This window comes from Aquila chrysaetos, chromosome 24 (assembly GCF_900496995.4).
Source record: "Aquila chrysaetos chrysaetos chromosome 24, bAquChr1.4, whole genome shotgun sequence".
In the NCBI taxonomy this organism is placed as follows: Eukaryota; Metazoa; Chordata; class Aves; order Accipitriformes; family Accipitridae; genus Aquila; species Aquila chrysaetos.
In genome coordinates this window covers 8,370,023-8,389,584 of record NC_044027.1, presented here as the reverse complement: position 1 = coordinate 8,389,584, position 19,562 = coordinate 8,370,023, and the positions used below count along the sequence as shown (strand labels likewise).

General features: G+C 50.3%; 1 protein-coding gene across 14 annotated transcripts in view; it reads left to right on the top strand.

The window, feature by feature from the left end:
• EXD3 (exonuclease 3'-5' domain containing 3) overlaps positions 1-19,562 on the top strand; it is a 297,484-nt gene that overhangs the window by 212,831 nt on the left and 65,091 nt on the right. The window contains exon 20 of one of the 14 annotated variants that reach the window (XM_041119957.1): positions 7,920-14,232. The exons of the other annotated variants lie outside the window; for them this stretch is intronic. Coding sequence (XP_040975891.1) covers positions 7,920-7,943 — 24 coding nt within the window. The 3' untranslated portion in view covers positions 7,944-14,232. Of the gene's footprint in view, positions 1-7,919; positions 14,233-19,562 lie in introns of those variants that run through there. 14 annotated transcript variants of the gene reach the window in all.

The window sequence follows — 19,562 nt, the reverse complement described above, 5'->3', positions numbered from 1 at the left end:
CTTTATCCTGTACGCTTAAAAAAAGGGGGAAAGAGAAGAATAAAGATAGAAGGTTTGAGGCTCTTAACATCTCTGTTTTAGATGATATATCTAGTGTTTGGTTACAGAAATAAATAATCCATCACGTGGAGCCACAGCTGAGGCTTGGGGTCTGAACATCTCTGCACTTCACTCCGGTCTGTGCAGAAAAGGAAAGCAGCCACCTGGGCTAATTCAACAGAAATACCCTTAGTTTCTCATGGAGGCGTGGAGTAAAAAGGATCATATTTCCTCAGCCTGAGCTTCCCTCTGTAAGGTCAGTAATCACAAAATGCACCAGACTGGAAGGTACTGGGAGCCCAGTCACAGCATCTTCCATGTCACAGGCTTGTTCTGAAGCCTCTCTGTACCTGTGAATGGAAATCGATACTGACTTCACGGGTTTGCAATGTAGTCGCTGCTGGCCATGCAAAAGGCAGCCTTTATCCTGGCAGTGAGTTTGCCTTAGATTCCCACTGGGGCCTCATTTGAATTTCATGTCTCTGTGCAGAAGGGCGGTTGGCTGATTTCATGTTCCCACTGTCTCAGCTCTTCTCGGCTCTTTGTATCCATGGACTTTCCTGGATTTTCCCTGGAAGGAGAGTCTGACCTGCTGCTTTCCCTTTTCTTACATGCCATTTCTGCTTCAACCAACCACTAGATGTATGAACAACCAGTTCACATTTTTGTGTGAATGTGCTGGCAGCCTGGAGATGAAGGGGCTGTGCTCACCTCAACTATTGCAGGGCACTGCAGGTACCGTGGGCCATGCCGATGGACACTGACACTGGCCATCAGTGTCACGCAGAGACTGGCACCTGAGCCATCAAGACTATTTGAAAATCCATGTCCCATACAGATGATGTGCTGGCTGCTGAGTTGAGCACTCTCTCTCCAGTTACCACTCAAAGAAGGTATGGGCTCATTTTTGCTGTCCTGCAGAAGTCCAGCAAGGCCACATCAAGCTGAGGTCCTTGCTCACACTCACAGGATGTAAGATTTGGGCTTTGCTGTTGCTGTGTGCAACATCTCTAGGAAGGGGGTTGATTCCTCATCACGTGAAGTTCTTGAGCCAAGATAGGATGCATCTTGCTCCATCACAGCTTGCTGACTGGATGCTGGTACCTCTCACCGTGCTTTGATCTGTGCCGAGCAGGATCCATTCAGCTTGTTATTGATCCCCAGTTCTTCAGTCAGCCTGCGGGAGTGTGCAAGAAGCTTTTGCTCAAACACACAAACCAAAAGCCATTAGTAGAAAAGCTTTTTGTCCTTAAATATCAAGGCTTCTATGTTTATTTAGAAAGAGTGAAAGGCTCTGCTTCTCCAACAGATCTACAGCACTATGCTACTGAGAGTTTCCCTTCAGTTTAGCATCATGGCAGGAGTGTTTGGAGGAACCAGTCTGACCCCAGACATGCCCATGTGTCTCCCAGGTGAGAGGCAGTTGCAGGACGCCGGGGCTGAGGGAGCAGCATCCCTTTCAGACTGAAACAGCATGGTCAGCATCCTTGCATTTCAGAGGAAAATTCAGGCCTTTCCCTGTGTTTCTGCTCCAGCCGTACCCTCTGGTTTCCCAGCAGTCTGCCCAAACCCAAGCCCGAGCCTTGCTCGGGTCTGTCTCTGACTTCCTACCACTCCCACTTCTTCCTCTGAGGCCCATGTAGTCCCAACTGAGTGGATGTTCACAGGAGATCTTGCCAGGCTCATGGATCAAAATAAAATATTTGGAGACTTAGGTTTTTCATGAGCATGTTCCCTGAATCTGTTCACAAGAGGAGCCAAGTCCCTGTGCCGAAAAGCCTCCTCCTTGTTGAAACATGCACACGCTTGCCTTCATATTTGCATGTCTGAATCCTTACTCACACCTCGGTGAGGCACAGCACTGCGTGTCTGCCTGGGAACTGGAAAAGGGATGGTGGAGCCTACACTTTAGGGGAGCAATGTGAGAGCATGTATTGCATTTTTGGGTGCAGGCAGGACGTTGCACTTCCTTTGATGGGAAAATGAGTGTCAAAGCCTCTCTCAGCCCGTGCACTTGGGTTCCTGCCTTGCTGTGGATTCCTGTCTCTGTACATCGGTGCTGGAAGAGCCTCCTGGCTGGAAAATAGTTCTTGACAGGAGCAGTGAAGAGAGCTGGACGCCTCCTGTGGCAGTGCCAGGGGAATCTGCGGCACTTAAAGCCTCTCTCACTCCTTTCACAGTTCATGCCCCTGTTGATGGGAGCTGGGGCTGGGGGAGGTCCAAGACAACACAGCTGTGGATGAGCAGCATTAGCCAGTGCCCAGTCAGTTAGCTGTTCTGCCAAGTGTTTGCAACAGGGATTGAACTTTCCTTCTCGGCTGAGTGCTGTGAACCAGCTTGGGGTGCAGTAACTTCTGGTGTGGCTCTAGCAGCAGCCCTTGGAGGGTCTCAAGCTGCTTTCTTGCCACTGGTTAATGAGCTCTCTCCATGCCCTTGAAAAGCAACCAGTTTCCTATAGCTACTGGTAGAGCTAAGGGAAACTGAGGCGGGGGGGGTAAAGTGATGGCTCTGTGCCCTGTAAGGTGCCAGGGGTACTCTTATGTGTCTCTTGGCTGCCCTTAGATGTTAGAACCAAGTTACTTAGTCAGTGTGTGACCTTTACTGCTTTGTATAAACATCACTGTGACTATAATGTGTCATCAGGCTCCGGTTATTCCCTGAACTTGTGTCTGACTTCTCCTGAGGAATCTGATTATATTTTTCTACCCAACATGGACATAGCCCAAAGGCCCTGGGACTTTGTGAGTGGAGGGATTTTGCTGCCTACAAGATGCAGTGTGAGGTTCCAGGTCAATCTGTGAAGTTGAACCAGAAGGAAATGTCAGTAGGGAGCAGCCTCTGTGCAAACACCCCAGGTCCCTCCGCTGCTTTGGGAGTTTTGCTTGGATTTCTTCATCCAAGAGCCCTTCCTGGGATCCCTCAGCATCTTGCAGAGGAGGAGGATGTTGCTTTGACTCCTGGTCCCATGAAGCACAGAGGGTGCATGGTCATCCGCATCCTGCTGGTGTTTAATTCTTCTGCTGCTGGGTGCAGAAAAGTTCTGCATTAAACTTAAGCCAGTATGGCAAGAGCTGGAGTCTGTCTGAGAAATGTTTGGGGTTTCTTCCTCTGTTAAGGTAGTGAAAGGAAATGTATGGAGAGGAAGGGATCTCCCCTGAGCACGCACAGAGGGGAGGGCAGACAGCTATTAAATATATATGGCTGTTAAATTCTCTTGCTGGAGAATATCCCTCCAATGCAGTTCGCCCATTGCAGGATCACAGCTGTAGTGCAGACATGCAGAACAGACTTGCTGCAGAGACCCTCGCGCTGCGAGCGGCCAGTGATTAATGGACACCAGACTTGTTGGTCTGGATGAGCCCTTCCAGCCTGGTTCCTGCCAGTCCAGCCAGCACCACTATGCCTATAAAGCACTGCAATGGCTCAGAGAAACTGCAGACACGGGCAGGTTGCTGTAGCATGGCAAGAGCCACTCTCCATCATTTATCAGCAATCCTGGTCAACAGGGGAGGTCCCAGATGACTGGAGACCTTGCCAATGGCAACTGGAGGCTTGCCAATGTGACGCCCATTTACAAGAAGGGTCGGAGGGAGGATCCGGGGAACTACAGGCCTGTCAGCTTGACCTCGGTACCAGGGAAGATTGTGGAACATTTTGTCTTGAGAGCACTCACATGGCAAGTCCAGGACAAGCAAGGGATCGGGCCCAGTCAGCATGGGTTCATGAAAGGCAGGTCCTGCTTGACCAACCTGATCTCCTTCTATGACCAGGTGACCCGCCTAGTGGATGAGGGAAAGGCTGTGGATGTTGTCTACCTCCACTTCAGCAAGGCCTTTGACACTGTCTCTCATGGCACACTCCTTGAGAAGCTGGCGTCTCCTGGCTTGGACAAGTGTACTCTTTGATGGGTGAAAAACTGGCTGGATGGACGAGCCCAGAGGGTTGTGGTGAATGGGGTGAAATCCAGTTGGTGGCGGGTCACAAGTGGTGTTCCCCAGGGCTCGGTGTTGGGCCCCGTTCTGCTTAATATCTTTATCAATGATCTGGATGAGGGGATCGAGTGCACCCTCAGCAAGTTTGCAGATGACACCAAGTTGGGAGGGAGGGTAAGAAGGCTCTGCAGAGGGATCTGGACAGGCTGGATCGATGGGCTGAGGCCAATTGTATGAGGTTCAACAAGGCCAAGTGCCGGGTCCTGCACTTGGGTCACAACAACCCCGTGCAGAGCTACAGGCTTGGAAAGTGGCTGGAAAGCTGCCTGGCAGAGAAAGCCCTGGGGGTGCTGGTTGACAGCCAGCTGAAGATGAGCCAGCAGTGTGCCCAGGTGGCCAAGAAGGCCAACGACATCCTGGCCTGCATCAGAAATAGTGTGGCCAGCAGGAGCAGAGAGGTGATTGTTCCCCTGTACTCGGCACTGGTGAGGCCGCACCTCGAGTGCTGTGTTCAGTTTTGGGACCCTCACTACGGGAAAGACGTGGAGGTGCTGGAGCGTGTCCAGAGAAGGGCAGCCGAGTTGGTGAGGGGCCTGGAGCACAAGTCTTATGAGGAGCGGCTGAGGGAGCTGGGGCTGTTTAGTCTGGAGAAGAGGAGGCTGAGGGGAGACCTTATCGCTCTCTACAACCACCTGAAGGGGGGTTGTAGTAAGGTGGGTGCTGGTCTCTTCTGTCAGGTGGCTGGAGATAGGACGAGAGGAAATGGCCTCAAGTTGTGGCAGGGGAGGTTTGGGTTGGATATTAGGCAAAATTTCTTTACTGAGAGGGTTGTCAGGTATTGGAACAGGCTGCCCAGAGAAGTGGTTGAGTCACCATCCCTGGAGGTATTAAAAAGTGTGTAGACAAGGCACTTCAGAACATGGTTTAGTGGGCATGGTTGATGGTTGGACTCGATGATCTTGAAGGTCTTTTCCAACTTAAATGATTCTATGATTCTATAAGAGGCTGATGTGAGGCTGGCAGGCTGAGAGGGGAGCAAACAAGACAGTTGTCCAACCAAGGGCAGGCAGGAGCCAGCGCAGCACTGAGCACACCATGGGTAGCCCTGGTTGAACAGAAGGAGATGGTCAGAGTGGTCTTTCCTCATGCTACAAGGGCTAGCATTGCCCCAGCATCTCAGGTGCCCATGGGATGTGTGTCGCGTGATGGGGACGAGCCCTTAGGAAGTGAGATGGCTCCAGCACTGCATCTCAGTGCCCTGCTCTTGGCCGCAGTGGGGGCTTGGAAACTCTCCTGCAGCCTGACGCCCCCTTCCCCCAGTGGCTGTAGCTCCCAAGGGGCCATCAGGAGCCTCACATCGAGGTGTCCCTCAGTCCTGCTGTGAGCAGAGAGGCTGTCACATGTGGGGTTGGGGTAGAGAACCAGCTTTCTGGCTTCACTGACTTTGTAAATAGAAGGAAGTAGGAGAGACTTGAGATCTCTGATTATCTTCCAAGGGGACTCCCATCCCCTCCAAGGCATGTTTCAAATTCCCAGCCAAGGCTGGAGCCATTCCAAGAGCTGCAATGCTTCTTGTCCTCTTTTGAAGCACTTTTCCTTTCCTCCTCTCCAGTAAAAAACCTTCTCAGGTAGTGAAGCCCCGAGCCCTGGTGCACAAACAGCCTGTGGCCGGAGCACGCAGCTGACTAACAAGCTCCTGTTTCTCTTCCTGCCGGAGGGGAGAGCTGTTCCAGAGAAGGTGCTCCAGAGGAGTGACTTTATGCAGAACTACAGGTTTGGAGTCCTGCTCCTGGGGGGTTTGCTCTCTGCTCCGGCAACCGCGGGTATCTGCAAGCTGGGTGTGTGGGCAAGACCCTCTGGCAGTGCTGCTGCTGCACGGCAAGCCTTTGTTGGTGACCGGGGCACTCTTCCTCCAGCAAGACGTGCTAGTGCAGAGCTATTTCCCAGGGCAAGTTCCTAGGGTTTCCCTCCTCCCACCTACCTCTTTCCTCCAATTTTGTGGATATTTGTGGGTATGCACTAAAGGCACTCTGTGCTGCACGGCTCAGCAGAGCCTCAGCCTGCTTTGGAGAGTGGCTGAAAGGAAAGATCTAAAAATAATAATAATGATTATCGAGTTCTGTTTGATTCCAAGAATCTGCCCCAGCCCCTGGAGCTGCACCAGGCTGGCTGGGGCAGACACGAGCACCTGCCCAAGTTGCTCCTCTGACAGCCAAGTATGGGCTCGGCACTGCAGAAGGCAAGAGGCATGGAGGGCTTTAGCTAATGGGCATGTTTTGAGCATCATTGCTCCCTCTGGCAGGACATCTCTGCCCACTTGCCAGGTCCAAGGTAGCATTAAGCTCTCCTGTGAAGGCTCCTGCTCCCCTGGCCCAACACAAACAGGATGGCCCATGGCCTCGCAGCCAGGAAGGCTGTGAGTCACCAGCAGCTCCCTCCTGCTGACAGCAAGCCCTGCCCATTTCCCATGGCAGTGAGGCAGGGTCTTGAGGATCTGAAAGGAAAAGGAATGGGCTACAGGGCTGGTGGGTGGGAGGAAGAGGTGCTGCTGAGGGAGATCAGGGAGTCCACAGGCAACAGAGAAAAGACCAGTACTAAAAAGCAATTTTTGTAAAGCAAGCAAGTCTGAAAGTAAGGCAGAGTCCAATCTTGTCAAGGTTATTAAAGGAAATAGCAAAAGATGGGTTGCACAACTCTTGGAAACTGTGCAGCCATATAAATGAAAAGGGAAGTGGGGCTGATATGCGCTGAGGATGGGACAGAGATGAAAGACAATCTACGTATAGTCCTGAAAGAAACAAAATGAAAACTTTGCCCAGGTTTTTGGTAGTGATGGGGATGCTGGCCAAGGGGAGAGAGGCAGGATGATGGGTGGCAGTGTATGGGGATGGGAGATGCCACAACCAACATGGAAGCAGCAGTCAATGATCTTCGAGCATGCAAACAGGTAGGACCAGCTAGCGTCTCCTCCAGAAATGAGAAAGGGCTGGCACAAAGCTGAAGTCACGGAAGAAGGGTTTGTAATAAATCTGTCAAACCACAGGGGTTGGATGGTTTGGCTGGAGAACAGCAAATAGAGGTCTATTTATTGGGGCAGGGAGAATGTGCTCTTGGCACGTAGGAGTCTATTAGTCTGAATCTATTAGTATGCAAAGCTTTAGAATAAACATTAAAATAGAGAATAATTAAGAACATGGAAAATGGATAAGATGAGATACGGATTTTCTGAAAGTAAATGATGCCAGAGTAGATAAAAAACCTGATCTTCTCGACAAAGCAGACAGGATATATCTAATTTGTCTGGTCTTCAGTAAAGGAGAAATATTAAATCAATTGGAAGAGGAAGGTGCTGGGCTGTGAAGACTGTGCTAGATGGGTTTCTCAAAAATTGGCCTTGGAAATGATGTTTTTTCACATTTTTAATGGCCTTGGCACAAAACACAGAAATTGCTAATGAAATTTGGTAATTACCCGTAATTGGGAATCATCATCAAAACAAAGGAGTTGGGGGAAATTACGCACAAAGAACTGGATGCCCTTCAGAATAGGAAAACAAGGAGTGAGGTGAAATGACAGAGTCAAGGAGTCAGGCCCAGAGGGGTGTGCAGCTTGGATTTCTGCTCTGGTGTGGAGCCGATGATCACCTGGAGCCAGACAGACTCCAACAATGCAAAAGGCACCTGTGCACAAGTCAGCCCTTGAGCCACTGGAAAAGGGCAGAGGAGGGAGGGGAGAAGAAGCGCTGCCCTTTTCTGTGTGATGCATAGTTGAGTTTGGAGCCTGTTGTGGTATGATGTAGAAACCGAATGTGTGGTGCAGCGGTCCCGCTTTTGGTTGTGGGATGTTGTGACGGGGCTGTCTGTGTCCCCTGATGTCCTGAGAGTGTTTGTGCTTGAAACCTGAGGAGCATTCACTCTTCCATGCCCTGCTTTCCTTTCTGTCTCACAGGATGTGATTCATTGGATGACCTGACTAACTTTAACATGTCACTGCTGTTGAAGGAGAAGGTCCCGCTCCACCTACCTCTCCTTGGTGCGCTCTCCTGAGCTCAAGCGGCCGCTGAGTCTCCTGTGACCAGCCAGGAAGCCAGTTCAGTACACTGCAACGGCAGAAAACAAACCTGGCCCAAAAAAAGGAGGTGGTATTTCCATGCTTGCAAGGTGAATGGCTCCTCTGTGATCTGAGGTTGTGCCAGGACCAGTCCAAGGGTGTGAGCAGGCACTGAGAGGGGGTCAGGGAAGGGGGGTTCCTGAGAAGTCCCCTCTTGGCAGCAAGGAGCTTTGAAGATGGCTCCGCTGTGCCGTGAAACTGTGCCCTGAGCATCAGTGCCCAGTGAGTGTCCAAGGCAGGTTTCCTGGGCTAGAAGGGTCTTTGCTCCGACTTTACCCTGCTTGGGTAACCCCTGTGTGATGATAGTGTCCAGTTCTGGTCCCCAACAGATGGAAGTCAGATGGGAGCTGCAGGGAAATCTGTAGGCAGATCAGGGAAATGAATATGCTGCCTTACAAGAGGAGACCTAAAAAAGCCTGATGTGGTCAGCTAAGGAGAGGGGCTGGCTGCGAGGGGCTCTCCCTGCTAGTGCTGGCTGCGAGGGTTGACATGGACGTAGGAAGGCAGAGAGATGTGGAGCTAAGACAACAGTACACAGGAATGAAGGTGCAAAGTGCCATGAATGAAGCCAGGCTGGAAATTAGAAGGAGGCTCCAAATCCCCAAGAAAGCAGGTTTCCACACCTTGTCCCACTGTGAAAAAACCCTAACTCAATTTCTGCGGGGACTAGAGGACATGGCACTGCAGGAGCAAAGCCCAACCTCAGGAACACAGCAAGTCCCTTCCCATCCCGCATTCAGGACTCCTTGTGTGTATGATCTCCTGTAATCAAGGTCTGACTGTGCAGACGACAGGTTTGCAGGTTTTCTTTTGCCTTTGCCAGTTAAAGAAGGGACATACGCTTCTACTCCCATGGTTGCACCCCTTGATGTGTCCTTGCTTGTGCTCCTTACATGCATGTGAGCACTGGGGTTTTGTTCCCTGTGTCCTGCTATACAATTATATCTCCTAGCTATGCTGCACTGCAGATAGATAGTGAGTAATACTCCAGCCTTAAAACAAAAAAAATCCCTCCTGGCTGTTATTTCTGCAATTTGCCAAATCTATTTGCACTATTGCTATTTGCACCATTTGCTACTTGTACCGTTTGCCAGAGTCCCTACCAGATATTGGCACTGGCAGAGTGTGACAGAAAAAAATGACAGTTTGAACACGTCCCTTTCTTTTTTCTAATGATCCCATGATACGGTATTTTGTGTTGCAACACAAAGGATCACCTGAGGCGGTAGAATGGTGAGAAAATAAGCCTATTAAAATGTTCGAGCTTACTTAACTCTCCGACAACATTAGAGGATAACTAGTAAGTTTTTAGCCAAGTCTGTGAGTCATCTTGTCCTTCACAATTGTCACAGCTCGGTTCATCTGTTCAGTGTAATTGCTGGGGGAGAACCACTTGCAGCAGAACAGGAGCCGTCGTGCTCAAAACAGCGAAGGACCTGCAGTCGGGTTCCTGGTCAGCATTAGCAAGTCATTGAAGCCCAGCACCTGAAATTAAACAAAACCTAAACTCTTTGAATAGCTGAGATAAGAACCCATCAGGAAATGAGGCTGATGACTCTTCCATCTATGTGAAGCTTTTAAAAAAATTTTTATTATTATTTTATGTAAATCAAATTAGCTATCAGCACTATTTGGATCATCTCCTATCTCAGGTACTGGCATAAAGCCTCCAGCCTTCCCTTGTAAAATGCTGGGAAAGTGGCCCATTCATCACCAGCCACTGTCAAGTGTTTTTTCAGTCTGCTCCTGATTAAGCAGCATGGTATCAAGGGGATAATTGCTCGTTGGAATAGATCCCAGAAGAAAATCATTCAGTTCTTTCTTATCAGGTCCTTTCTTGCAGGGCGAGATACCCACAAGACTTATCTCCCTCTTCAGTCCTGGCCTCTAATTACTATCTAAGCAGCTCATTAGAAAACCTTCATTAAAGTGTAATAGTTGAAGCTGAAAATAAATGAAGGCTGATGCTGTGGTAAAGCGCTGCCCTCCCACGCGCAGGCTGGGCACCCATTGCTGCCCCGTGGGGTGTCGGAGCAGGAGCTCACGCTCGTCTGCCCCACAGCCACAGCGGCAGGAACATTTGGCAGAGAAGTGGGGCCGTGGCGCTCCATGGCATACACCAAACCCAGGTATGTCACTTGTCCTGGTGCCAACCTGCCTGTTATGGTTGCATCACGGTGTGGCTCCAGCCCATGCTGGAAGTCTACCAGGAGCTGAGCTCCATGCTCAGCCCATTTCCATGCCTAGCACAGGATTTCAGCAGCTGGGAGGCATTGCAAAGTTATGATTACAGCCTAGAGAAAACTGGAGACCATAGCAATAGCATTTTAAAGAAAACAAAAAAATTTTACATACATGGGAAATGTTTTTATATTAATTTATTTGCTGGTGAAATATTCACAAGTGTGGGCCTGAAGTCTTCTCTGTGTCTCCAGAGCATGGTCAGCATTAGCACAGATTTCCCCCCTAAACGTGCTGCAGTCCTGGCCAGGTTGGGTCTTATTTCTCTGGCTGTAAAATGTCTTAGGGAAGGAATGGACACGCAGGCTCCGTACTTCCCTGTGTCCTGGCTCCCTGACAGTTTCAGCCCCAGAGGAGTCACTTTTTGGCATTAATCTTTCACTGGGTTTTTCAGCAGGAAAACCGCAAATGTTTAATAAAAATCATTGCAAAAAGCATGCCAGGCAGTGCCTGGCAAAGTGTGCGTGTGTGCCCTTTGGGCTGGCGTGCGTGCTTTGCAGAAGTGGGCCCTGTAAATATTTTCTTGACATTTAGGAAGTTTAGAGAAGTGTTTATTATTTCCCTGCCAGCTTGACAACCCCAGTGTGAAGAAGGGAGGACATGTGCGTGGCTCCCTTCCCTACCCCCCAGTAGGATTGCCGGCTGTTCCTTACAGCAAAGTGCCGCTACAGGGCTTGTGGAGGGCTTCGAGCTGGTTTGATTTAGGAAAGCAAGAAGCTACAGCTGGTGTGGGCTCAGGGTGCTCCTCCCTCCCTTCTGCTATTGCAGTTTGGGGTAACAAGATAACACTACCTGTAATTTGTTCAGCCCCTGTGTTGGCTGCAGAGTTGCTCATGGAGCTGCAGGTGCAGGCGTCCTGCCCCAGGGAGCAAGCGCGGCCCAGGGGGCACCCTCGGACACACCTGGACAGCTGGGCTGACCTCCAGTCAGGCATCTAAAAGTGTAAAAACCATGTCCTGTCTGGGGGTGGATTCAAAGCCCAAAGCAGAGCCAAGGGTGTTAGCAGTTACAGGCACCATGAGCTTTACAAGCTCGTGAGTCCTTGTGGCTTAGAAGAATCCCTCTGCACTCAGAAACACACTTGGGTTTTGCTTCCACTTAGTGAATCTTGTGGAGTTACTGAAAACTCTGAAATATGTAACTCTTCCAAACACGGCAATGTGACTGCTGAACCTCCCATCGCCTCAACACCCCATGATGTACAGTCTGCAGGCAGCCGCAGCCAGGTCGGTGCGGAGGGCTGTGGAGCTGTCTGAATCAGGTGGTTCAAGAAGCAGCCAGCTGCAAAGACGTACCTGCAGCCATCCCAAAAGTCTTGTTTGGGAAGTGCGGGATGATTTGTGTGGGGCCAGCGTGTTACTCTGCCCTGCGGCACGTGTTGGCATCTTTGCAGTAAAGAGCAATGGAGTTGCACGAGTTGTAGGAATATGTGTGCTGGTATAGTGTAGTGCCAAGTGTACTGAGTACCTCCATCCTGGAACCAACTTGCTATGGAGTTGAGGGAAGATCGAGACAGTTCAGCAAGTGTCAGTTTAAATGCTGTTATCAGCTTGGTGAGGAATTTACACGTTTAGCAGGTTTTGGTCCAGCATAAATGGAGTGATTCTGTGTTGGGGGTCCTTTGAGGCTCTAAGTGAAAAACTGGATGTGACCTGATACTGAAATGTTGTCAGCATCCATTATCGCTAGCATTCCTACTCAGAAAGCTCATTTGGGAATCGCTCTGTCTTTGGTTTGGATACACACATCCCGGCTCTCCATTAGCTCTTGTTTCTGTAGCAAAGCTGCGCAGCTCTCAGCAGCTGCACTGTGCAAGGCTGGCGGGGATCCTGGCCGTACCTGCAACAGGCTCTGCCCAGGCTTAATGAGCTCAGAGCTCATGAAGTGCCAGCCTAGGTGGGTGTCCCTTCCTGCAGTCACACTTCTAACTGTGGTGTAGATAAGTCCTCTGCGTCTTTCAGGTCCGTCCCTTTTAGGCACAGTCCAGCAAGTGTATAATGATGGAAACTCTTGTGGGGCTGGCAGTGTTCTTAAGCTCTCAATTTTGTATATGTTGATTCTCATTATTTTATTTCTATTTTAACCAGAAGAACAACCCATGCTGGGCTGTCAGGAGCTGCTGGGCTGATGGAGAGGAGTCCTCCCATCACAGCAGGGTGTAAAGCATCGCATCTGGGCATGTTAGCTTTTTCTCTTTCCCCACTTCTGCCCACTAGTTTTCATACTGATTCCTTGCGGTTTCATTTTCTCTCAGTTTTTGTTTCGGTGCCTCTTAAACAGACTTGGGCATCACCTGTACTGTGGGTTTCTGTATTTTACTGGCAGGTTTGGTATCTGAATAGATCGATAGCCATGATGTTGCACTAGATATGTATTGGAACAGAGAAGTAGGCAGGTGAAGAAGCTAAAAATGACACCAAATAATTCATGAATTAAATGAAGAGCCTCTGTTTCATGAAGACCCAGTGCCAGAGCAGCTCCTTCCTGCCACAGCAAAGGGAGGAGGAGGAGGATCCTGATGGACCCGGGGAGGTGGGAACATGGTTGTTTATAGGCTGTGCAACCAAAGAGCTGAGTGTGACTGGTCCGAATTGCCTGGCAGTGTGAACTCCTATAGCTCCTGCTGAGAAAGCTGAGTTTAAGAATATCCATGCGTGACACATGCCTGCCTGAGTAGTTTTTCAGGGAAGGACCTTTCTGTCCCGCACTGGTCTCTGGGACCTGATGCCATTCAGTGAGCTCAGCTACTTCCAGTGCCTGGAGCCTTCTGGGAGGAGGCAGGAGGCAGCTGTGTGAGAAGGAGAGAAATAGGTAACTGAGACTTCCTAAAACTGCGCGGGCGGCAGGGCAACTGGAAAGCAGCTCTGGTGTTTTCAAAGGTGCAGACTAGACATGGCCGTTCATGATTAAAACTCTGTCGGCTGAGAGTGATAATGCAGCAAAAAATAGCCATTTTTTTTTTCATACAGTGCTGCCTTTCTCCAGATTTTAATGGAAGCTTATCTGACTAAGCAGGCATTTTTATATACTAGGTTTTTTTTCTGACACATAAACACAAACATTTTGTACCTCCTCCTGTGCTAAGGCAGTTGGTGCTGCTGGACACTGCTGTCCTGGAGGGGAAATCCACGAAAATATACCCCCCGTGGACGTCTTCCAAGAGCACATCCCTGGGGACACCGGCTTGGGGAACCACTTTGTCTCCGGGTTTGTCAGACAAAGAACCTTGGTGCATTTATCATGCTTAAGGTTAGGGAAATGGCATGCTTTCTCCAGGGAAGGCAGCGGTTGGATTAAGAGGAGATATCACACCCCGGTGTCCAGGAGGCTCAGCCAAAAGCGGCCCTCCGGCACGGCGGGGTGAGCCCGGTGCTGGGCTGGTGCCCATCCGCGCTCGCAGGGTGACAGCCCCTCCGGCAGCAGGAGTGTGGCTGAATCGCCTGTGTCACAGGCAGGGCAGCTGCTGGGCGAGAGGCCACGGGGGCTAATTGGAACACTTCCTTCTCAAATGTGTTTTTTACATGAAGCAGACTTCTCGCCCGGATGCTGGCCTTCACAGCCTTGGTCTGTGAAACTGGATTTTTGGTCAAGAAGGATGCCCCCTGCTCCCAAACAACGCAAGCAAACAACAGAATGCTTTTGAGTGTTTTTAACCAATAGTTTGCTTTAATAAATATTTTGTAAAATCAAAACATTTTTAGCAGAAAGAATAATTTCTCCATTGTCAAAGTATCAAACCATAGTATCTCCATTACCAAGCAATATATTGCTGTAGAACCAAGATAAGACTGCAGCAAGCATCCTGAGCTCCTCTGTTGCCATATTTGCTTGGAAATCTCTTTCCAGGTACATTTCTTTCCAGGGCTTTTCCCATATACATATAAATGTATATACTCTGTTACATATAGTATGTGTATAACATATGCATATAAATGTATATATTCCGTATATATAATATCTTCTATTAACAAGGGGAGTCTAACTGTGTGCCTGCAGCATCGGGAGGCAGCAGTGGGAGCTCAGCCCCATGGCTTGCTCTCTCCCATTGAACTTTTCTCTGTTATTCTTGGGGAAGCTGAGCAGGGGTCAAGCCCAGACAGGAAAATGAGGTCTGGGGCTATGGAAAACTCAGACCCCAGAGCCACCTCCTATTATATAGATATAAATGGAATGGAAAATTATTTCAAATAAAAGTGCACTGCCCTCTGAGAAATGTTCTCACAGAACCGCCTCTGAGAGCGCCGTAGCTCTTTATCAGAGCGCAGCGCATTGCAGCGGGGGGGACCTCAGGGCAGCGGTGACAGTGAACGCAGCGTGCCAGAGCCAGGGACATGTCACCACGGCTGCCTCCAAGAGCACGGGACCAAGCGCCGTGGCCAAGTGGTCCGTGCTGCTTCCCAAGCACCACGCGGGAGGGTGATTCCCTGATGCTTCCCTCTCCCTTCATGCCGATGATGGATCTGCATGTGTGAGCCGGCCAGATCCGCATCCCCAGGAAAGAAATGGGACTCGGCTCTGGCGTTCTCCATCTCTGCAGGGCTGTGTGAAGCAGTACAAGGACAGCTTGGTGTGCAGAGTGCGACCCTCACATCCTCCGTCTGCATCCAAATTGGTCTGAATTTTTAACAACATCTTAATTAGGAGTGTGGTGCTGGGTTCTCACAGCAAGGCACGAACAGGGAAGTGCACTAGCCATCCCCTGTCTGTTCCCAGTTCAACACCAGTCCATTTGCTCCTCTGCATGTGAGAGTGAAGTGTTCATCCTCAGGGACAAAAATAGACGCAGAGGAGCCCTGCTCTCCCAGGGTGCTTCTATGCAGCCACGTGTGGCCAGCTGGAGACAGCGAGACGAGGAGGTGCAGCGTGAGCAGTGGCTATCTGACGGGGTACGAGAAACAGGGGAAAGAACGAAGCAAATGTGACACAGCAGTGCCCGGGCACTGGCCTTGCCTTCTTTGTCACTTGTCACTGCCAGCCCTGTCACCTCCCCATCTGTTAGCAACAAGGCTTTGCAAGAGGATGAAGTGCCAGGGAGCAGGAAAGCTCATGGAAGGAAGGGGAGAAGGGTGCAGGGAGATGGGAGAGTGGGCCTGCACCCACGGCAAGGTGTAACAGCTCTCCTGGAAGCAGGGCTGAGCCTCCTACGGACAGGGTTTGCAAGCTGAGTGCAGGTCAGAAACAAATCGCTCCAAGGGGTGTATGGCGGTCAGCTCAGTTTTCTTTCCCACCTGCAAGGCCAGGCTCCGTCTCTCCTGCTGCCTCCCAGCACCTCCTAAAAAGCAGGGCGGGGAGGGGATCCCCCATTTAGGGGCTGAAACACAGCTGCCTTGTTTGCTGGTCATAACTGCAACACCTGCACAGGCAGAAAGTCCTGTAATTACAGCCTGGGCTGCAGGACATGAGGGAGGTGGAACAAAAGTCAATGAGCTCGTGCAAACATGCATGCAAAGTAAAGCAACTGGGCAGATATTTTATTTGCTTTTTAAGGAAACATTCTTGAAACAGCCACTTAAGGACTTCATCAAAGGCAGAAAGCAAAAATCTAATGGGCCGTTTGTCCAAAGCCTTGTGGCAAAATACTGAATCCTAATTTAGTACCCAGAAAGAAACTGGCTTGGTTCATTAAAAATCAATTTGTAAATGCCCAGAACATAACGCTGTGATACAAACCAGGCACTAGAGACTGGTCAAGAGCAAGCCCCGCAAGCCAGTCCCTTGTCCATTTTCCTGTGTATCTAAGTGACCTGCTGGATAAGGGGAGGAAACTCGTGATATGGGACTGAGCTTGCAAATACGCCTAAGCAGATGTGGTTGAAATGAGCTGTGCCAGGTTTTTGGATGGACAGACAGCAAAACCTCCTGCAAAGACACTGGACGACAATATTTTTCAGCCTGTCCTCATCAGGTGGCATCGTACGTGTGCCCTGTGCTCTGGAGATTGGCAGGTAGTCTTCTGTCCCAGGTATCCTGTGCCCTTTGATGACAAAATTAGGAATGCACCCATTAAGGGATGCAAACCATTCATGTTTTGTGGAAGAGAAGCTGCTGGAGAAACAGCCAGTAGTCACCAAAACCCTTCCAGTCTCTCATTTCTCTCACAAGATGAAAAAAGACAGGGCTCCAGAGTTTGGCTAGGACTAGTTTATTACTGTATGTCTTATTTCAGTCCTGAAGAGGAGGACAGAGGTCAGGCATGAGCTGGTCTGTAGGTTCAGGAATATCTTTCAGCTTAAATTCATGAAGAGGAACTTCCTGGGCTTCCTACAGTGCAAAGGCAGAGAGCATTACGTCCTGAAGCTGTGTGGTTTTGTGCTTATTTGCATTGCTGTCATTTTTATTAATTCAACCAAGTACTTAGGAAGATATTTTATAAACTGATTTACTGAAATACTAGTATTGAAGTTAAAAAAGAAAATGGATCTAGTTACGCTCAGCACAGAGGCAATTCAAGTGATGGCAACAGCCTCTCTCCACCCATCCAACACAGCACTCTGAAGGCAGTACAATGTAGAGGGTAATAGAGCAAGTTTCAGATGGGTGATCTTCAGTCAAGCAAGGATCTTGAGAACATAGAGATGCAGTCTCGGTAAAGCCAGTGAGAAGATGCATACAAGTTGGGCAAGCAGAATGTAAGGTGGGATTTGGGGTGACAAGAAGGACTGGTGGTTGGTGCTGCTGGTGCATGAGAAGCAAAAACCAACCTGCAGCTTGTAGGGGAAGAATAGAAAGAGAAGGACATTGCAAGAAAACAAAATGGTTTCTCTGCACCCTCCTACCCCATGGAGGACATGGCAAAAATATGGTTCATTCAAACAAGAAGTGCTTAGGAGTTGCTGCTGGGTTTATATATTTTTCCTACTAAGGCAATGGTGTGAGATAGCGCTTGGACTCCAGTGTGCAGTAGCTTCATCAGGAAATTTGTTCCACCTCTCTGGCCTGCTAGTTTCATGATTTTGAGTTTCTCTGGGGAGTGTATGAAAATCCGAGGGGTGTGAGCAGGCTCCTGTGCAATCGTGTTGGCAAGCTCTATAGCAAGGACAGGCAGAGGCTGCCACCGTGGGCCGGAGAGTCGCTCCCCAGTGGGAGCTGAAGCAACGAGCTGCAGCGTGGGGAGGAGCAGAGGGCATGTGGCCGTGCTTTGACTGGAGCCAGTAAATTTGCCTGGGTGTGGCAGGCAGAGAAGCTCCTGGGCCATAGGTGACCTCTGGTCCTTGGTGCTCTGACTGTGTCAGAGCTGGGAGGAGAACAGTTGGTGCCTGGGAACGGTTTTGGATTAGTCATTGGTAGGGGATTAGTCATTGTGGGGTTTGGAGCAGGGTGAATTTGGAGCAGATTGGGGACTTCTTCACTTGCACCCTGAGATAAGGGGGGCTGCTCTGCTCTCGCCTGCCTGTGGAGACATGGCAGCTCGGCCTCCTGGCAGGTTGCACCATCAGTTTTTCTTCACTATGGTGATCTTATGGGCAAGGGATTGCATTTTTCACCTCTGAGGGTGCCATCCGCCGAGGCCCCAATGTCAGGGTCAGGAGTTGCTCTGTGCAGGTGTAGCTGCAATGGGGTGCTGTGCTATTCCAAGGGCAACTCTGCAGGTTTTGCCAGGGAAAGCTGATGTGGTATTTAACCCACTCTCTGCTGGGTTCAAGATATGACACAAAAAGGTAGAGATTGGAAATCTCTGTTTTACATGGGAATATCAGGCACCAGTTGGGCTTGGCACACTGCAGGCTCCTAGCCCATGTTGCTACAAAAAGTAATGCTATGGTGAGCAAAAAATGATGTTACCAGTATGATTACCATGAGGTTTTAACAATCTGCTGGTCTGCTTAGCTTTATGCTTTGGAATAAAGCCCGACACTAGTGCCTGTGCAGCGTGCTTGTGCCAGCTGCTCCAGGGGATGCTCCGTTGTGGAAGGTGAAGACCATTGGGATGGTGGTGGGGATCCACCTCCCCACATAAGGAACCCTGTGGGGGGTCCTGCCTGCCTTGTCTTCAAACACCGATCTCAGGCATTGCAGCAAAAAGCATTAAGTTAAGTGCAGGCAGGACAGGCTGGTGGAGAAGCTGGGTGGTGGGAGGCTGGATCTCAGGCTGCCATCCCAGCCTGGTGTGTGGGGTGCTTTGAGCAAGTAACTTCTCCAGACCCCAGTTTCCCCAGTGAGTGCTATTCCGTCTGCACGGTGCCTTCGGAGAGCCCCGAACAGGGCAGATGGTGCCTGCAGCCCTGCAGAACCTCAGCAAGGTTCCTCCATGGCCATCAGCATGGGGCTCGGCCCCCAGGAGCCGTGTCCCCTGGGTGCCGGCAGCGTGCCGGCAGTGCTCCGCTCTCCTCCCGCATGGCAGGCCGCGCTGCCCGCTGCGGCGGGCGGATGGACAGGCTCACGAGCACTGTTGGGAGCACGTTTTTTCCCAGGCAGATTACGTAGCCTTTTTAGCTTCATCCCCCCCCCGCCCCACTACACCCCCCTTCCTCTGTTATTTTGGTGCCTTTCCCCAAGGGAAACAAAGTTAGCTCAAACACTGTTCCCACCAGAAAGGCAAAAGCTCCCCCCCCCCCTTTTTCCTTCCTCTTTTGGGTTCAGGGTAATGTGTCCCATGACAAAACAAGCACAAATCCCTGCACGAAGTGCTTTGCCTTTCTCCTTAAAGGGAGAGTCTTTCTCCAGAGTCCCGAGGGCCATTACTCCATCACACTGAGGTGCCTCTCAGATGGAAGGATGGTCAAGCTGGACTCTTTTTGCCTGTGATGAAAGCAGCCCATGCCCAGCCATGGGGGGCAACGCTGGTGGGTGGAAATAGGTGTTGTAGCTGGTTAACATGAAGTGGGGAGCAGTGGTTTGCCCAAGAGAGCCAGGCTGGAGATCTTATGGCTGAGCTTCAGCCATCCCCAGTGGAGATGTCTCCATGAGAGTGGGTTGTTCAGGCTCCTTAGCAGCCCGTGGGGAGACAAGGTCCCTCCTAGGACCCTAAAGCAAAAGTCCAAGGTGGAGCAGGAACTCAAAACATTTGTCTCCACAACCTGTAGGAATGATGGGTGAGGAACTCACAGTACTCATCCTTCCCCACTGCAAAGCAAGATGTGATGGGTTTATGTGTGGGAAAAGACCACCTCAATCCAAATCACCAGCCTCTTTCCATCGGCAGAAGCATGCGGACAGGTGGCTCAGTTATAATGTTTAATTGGAAGCGGCTGATATTGGTCTCTGGATGAGCATTCACAGGCTGTCTCACCATGGGATGCC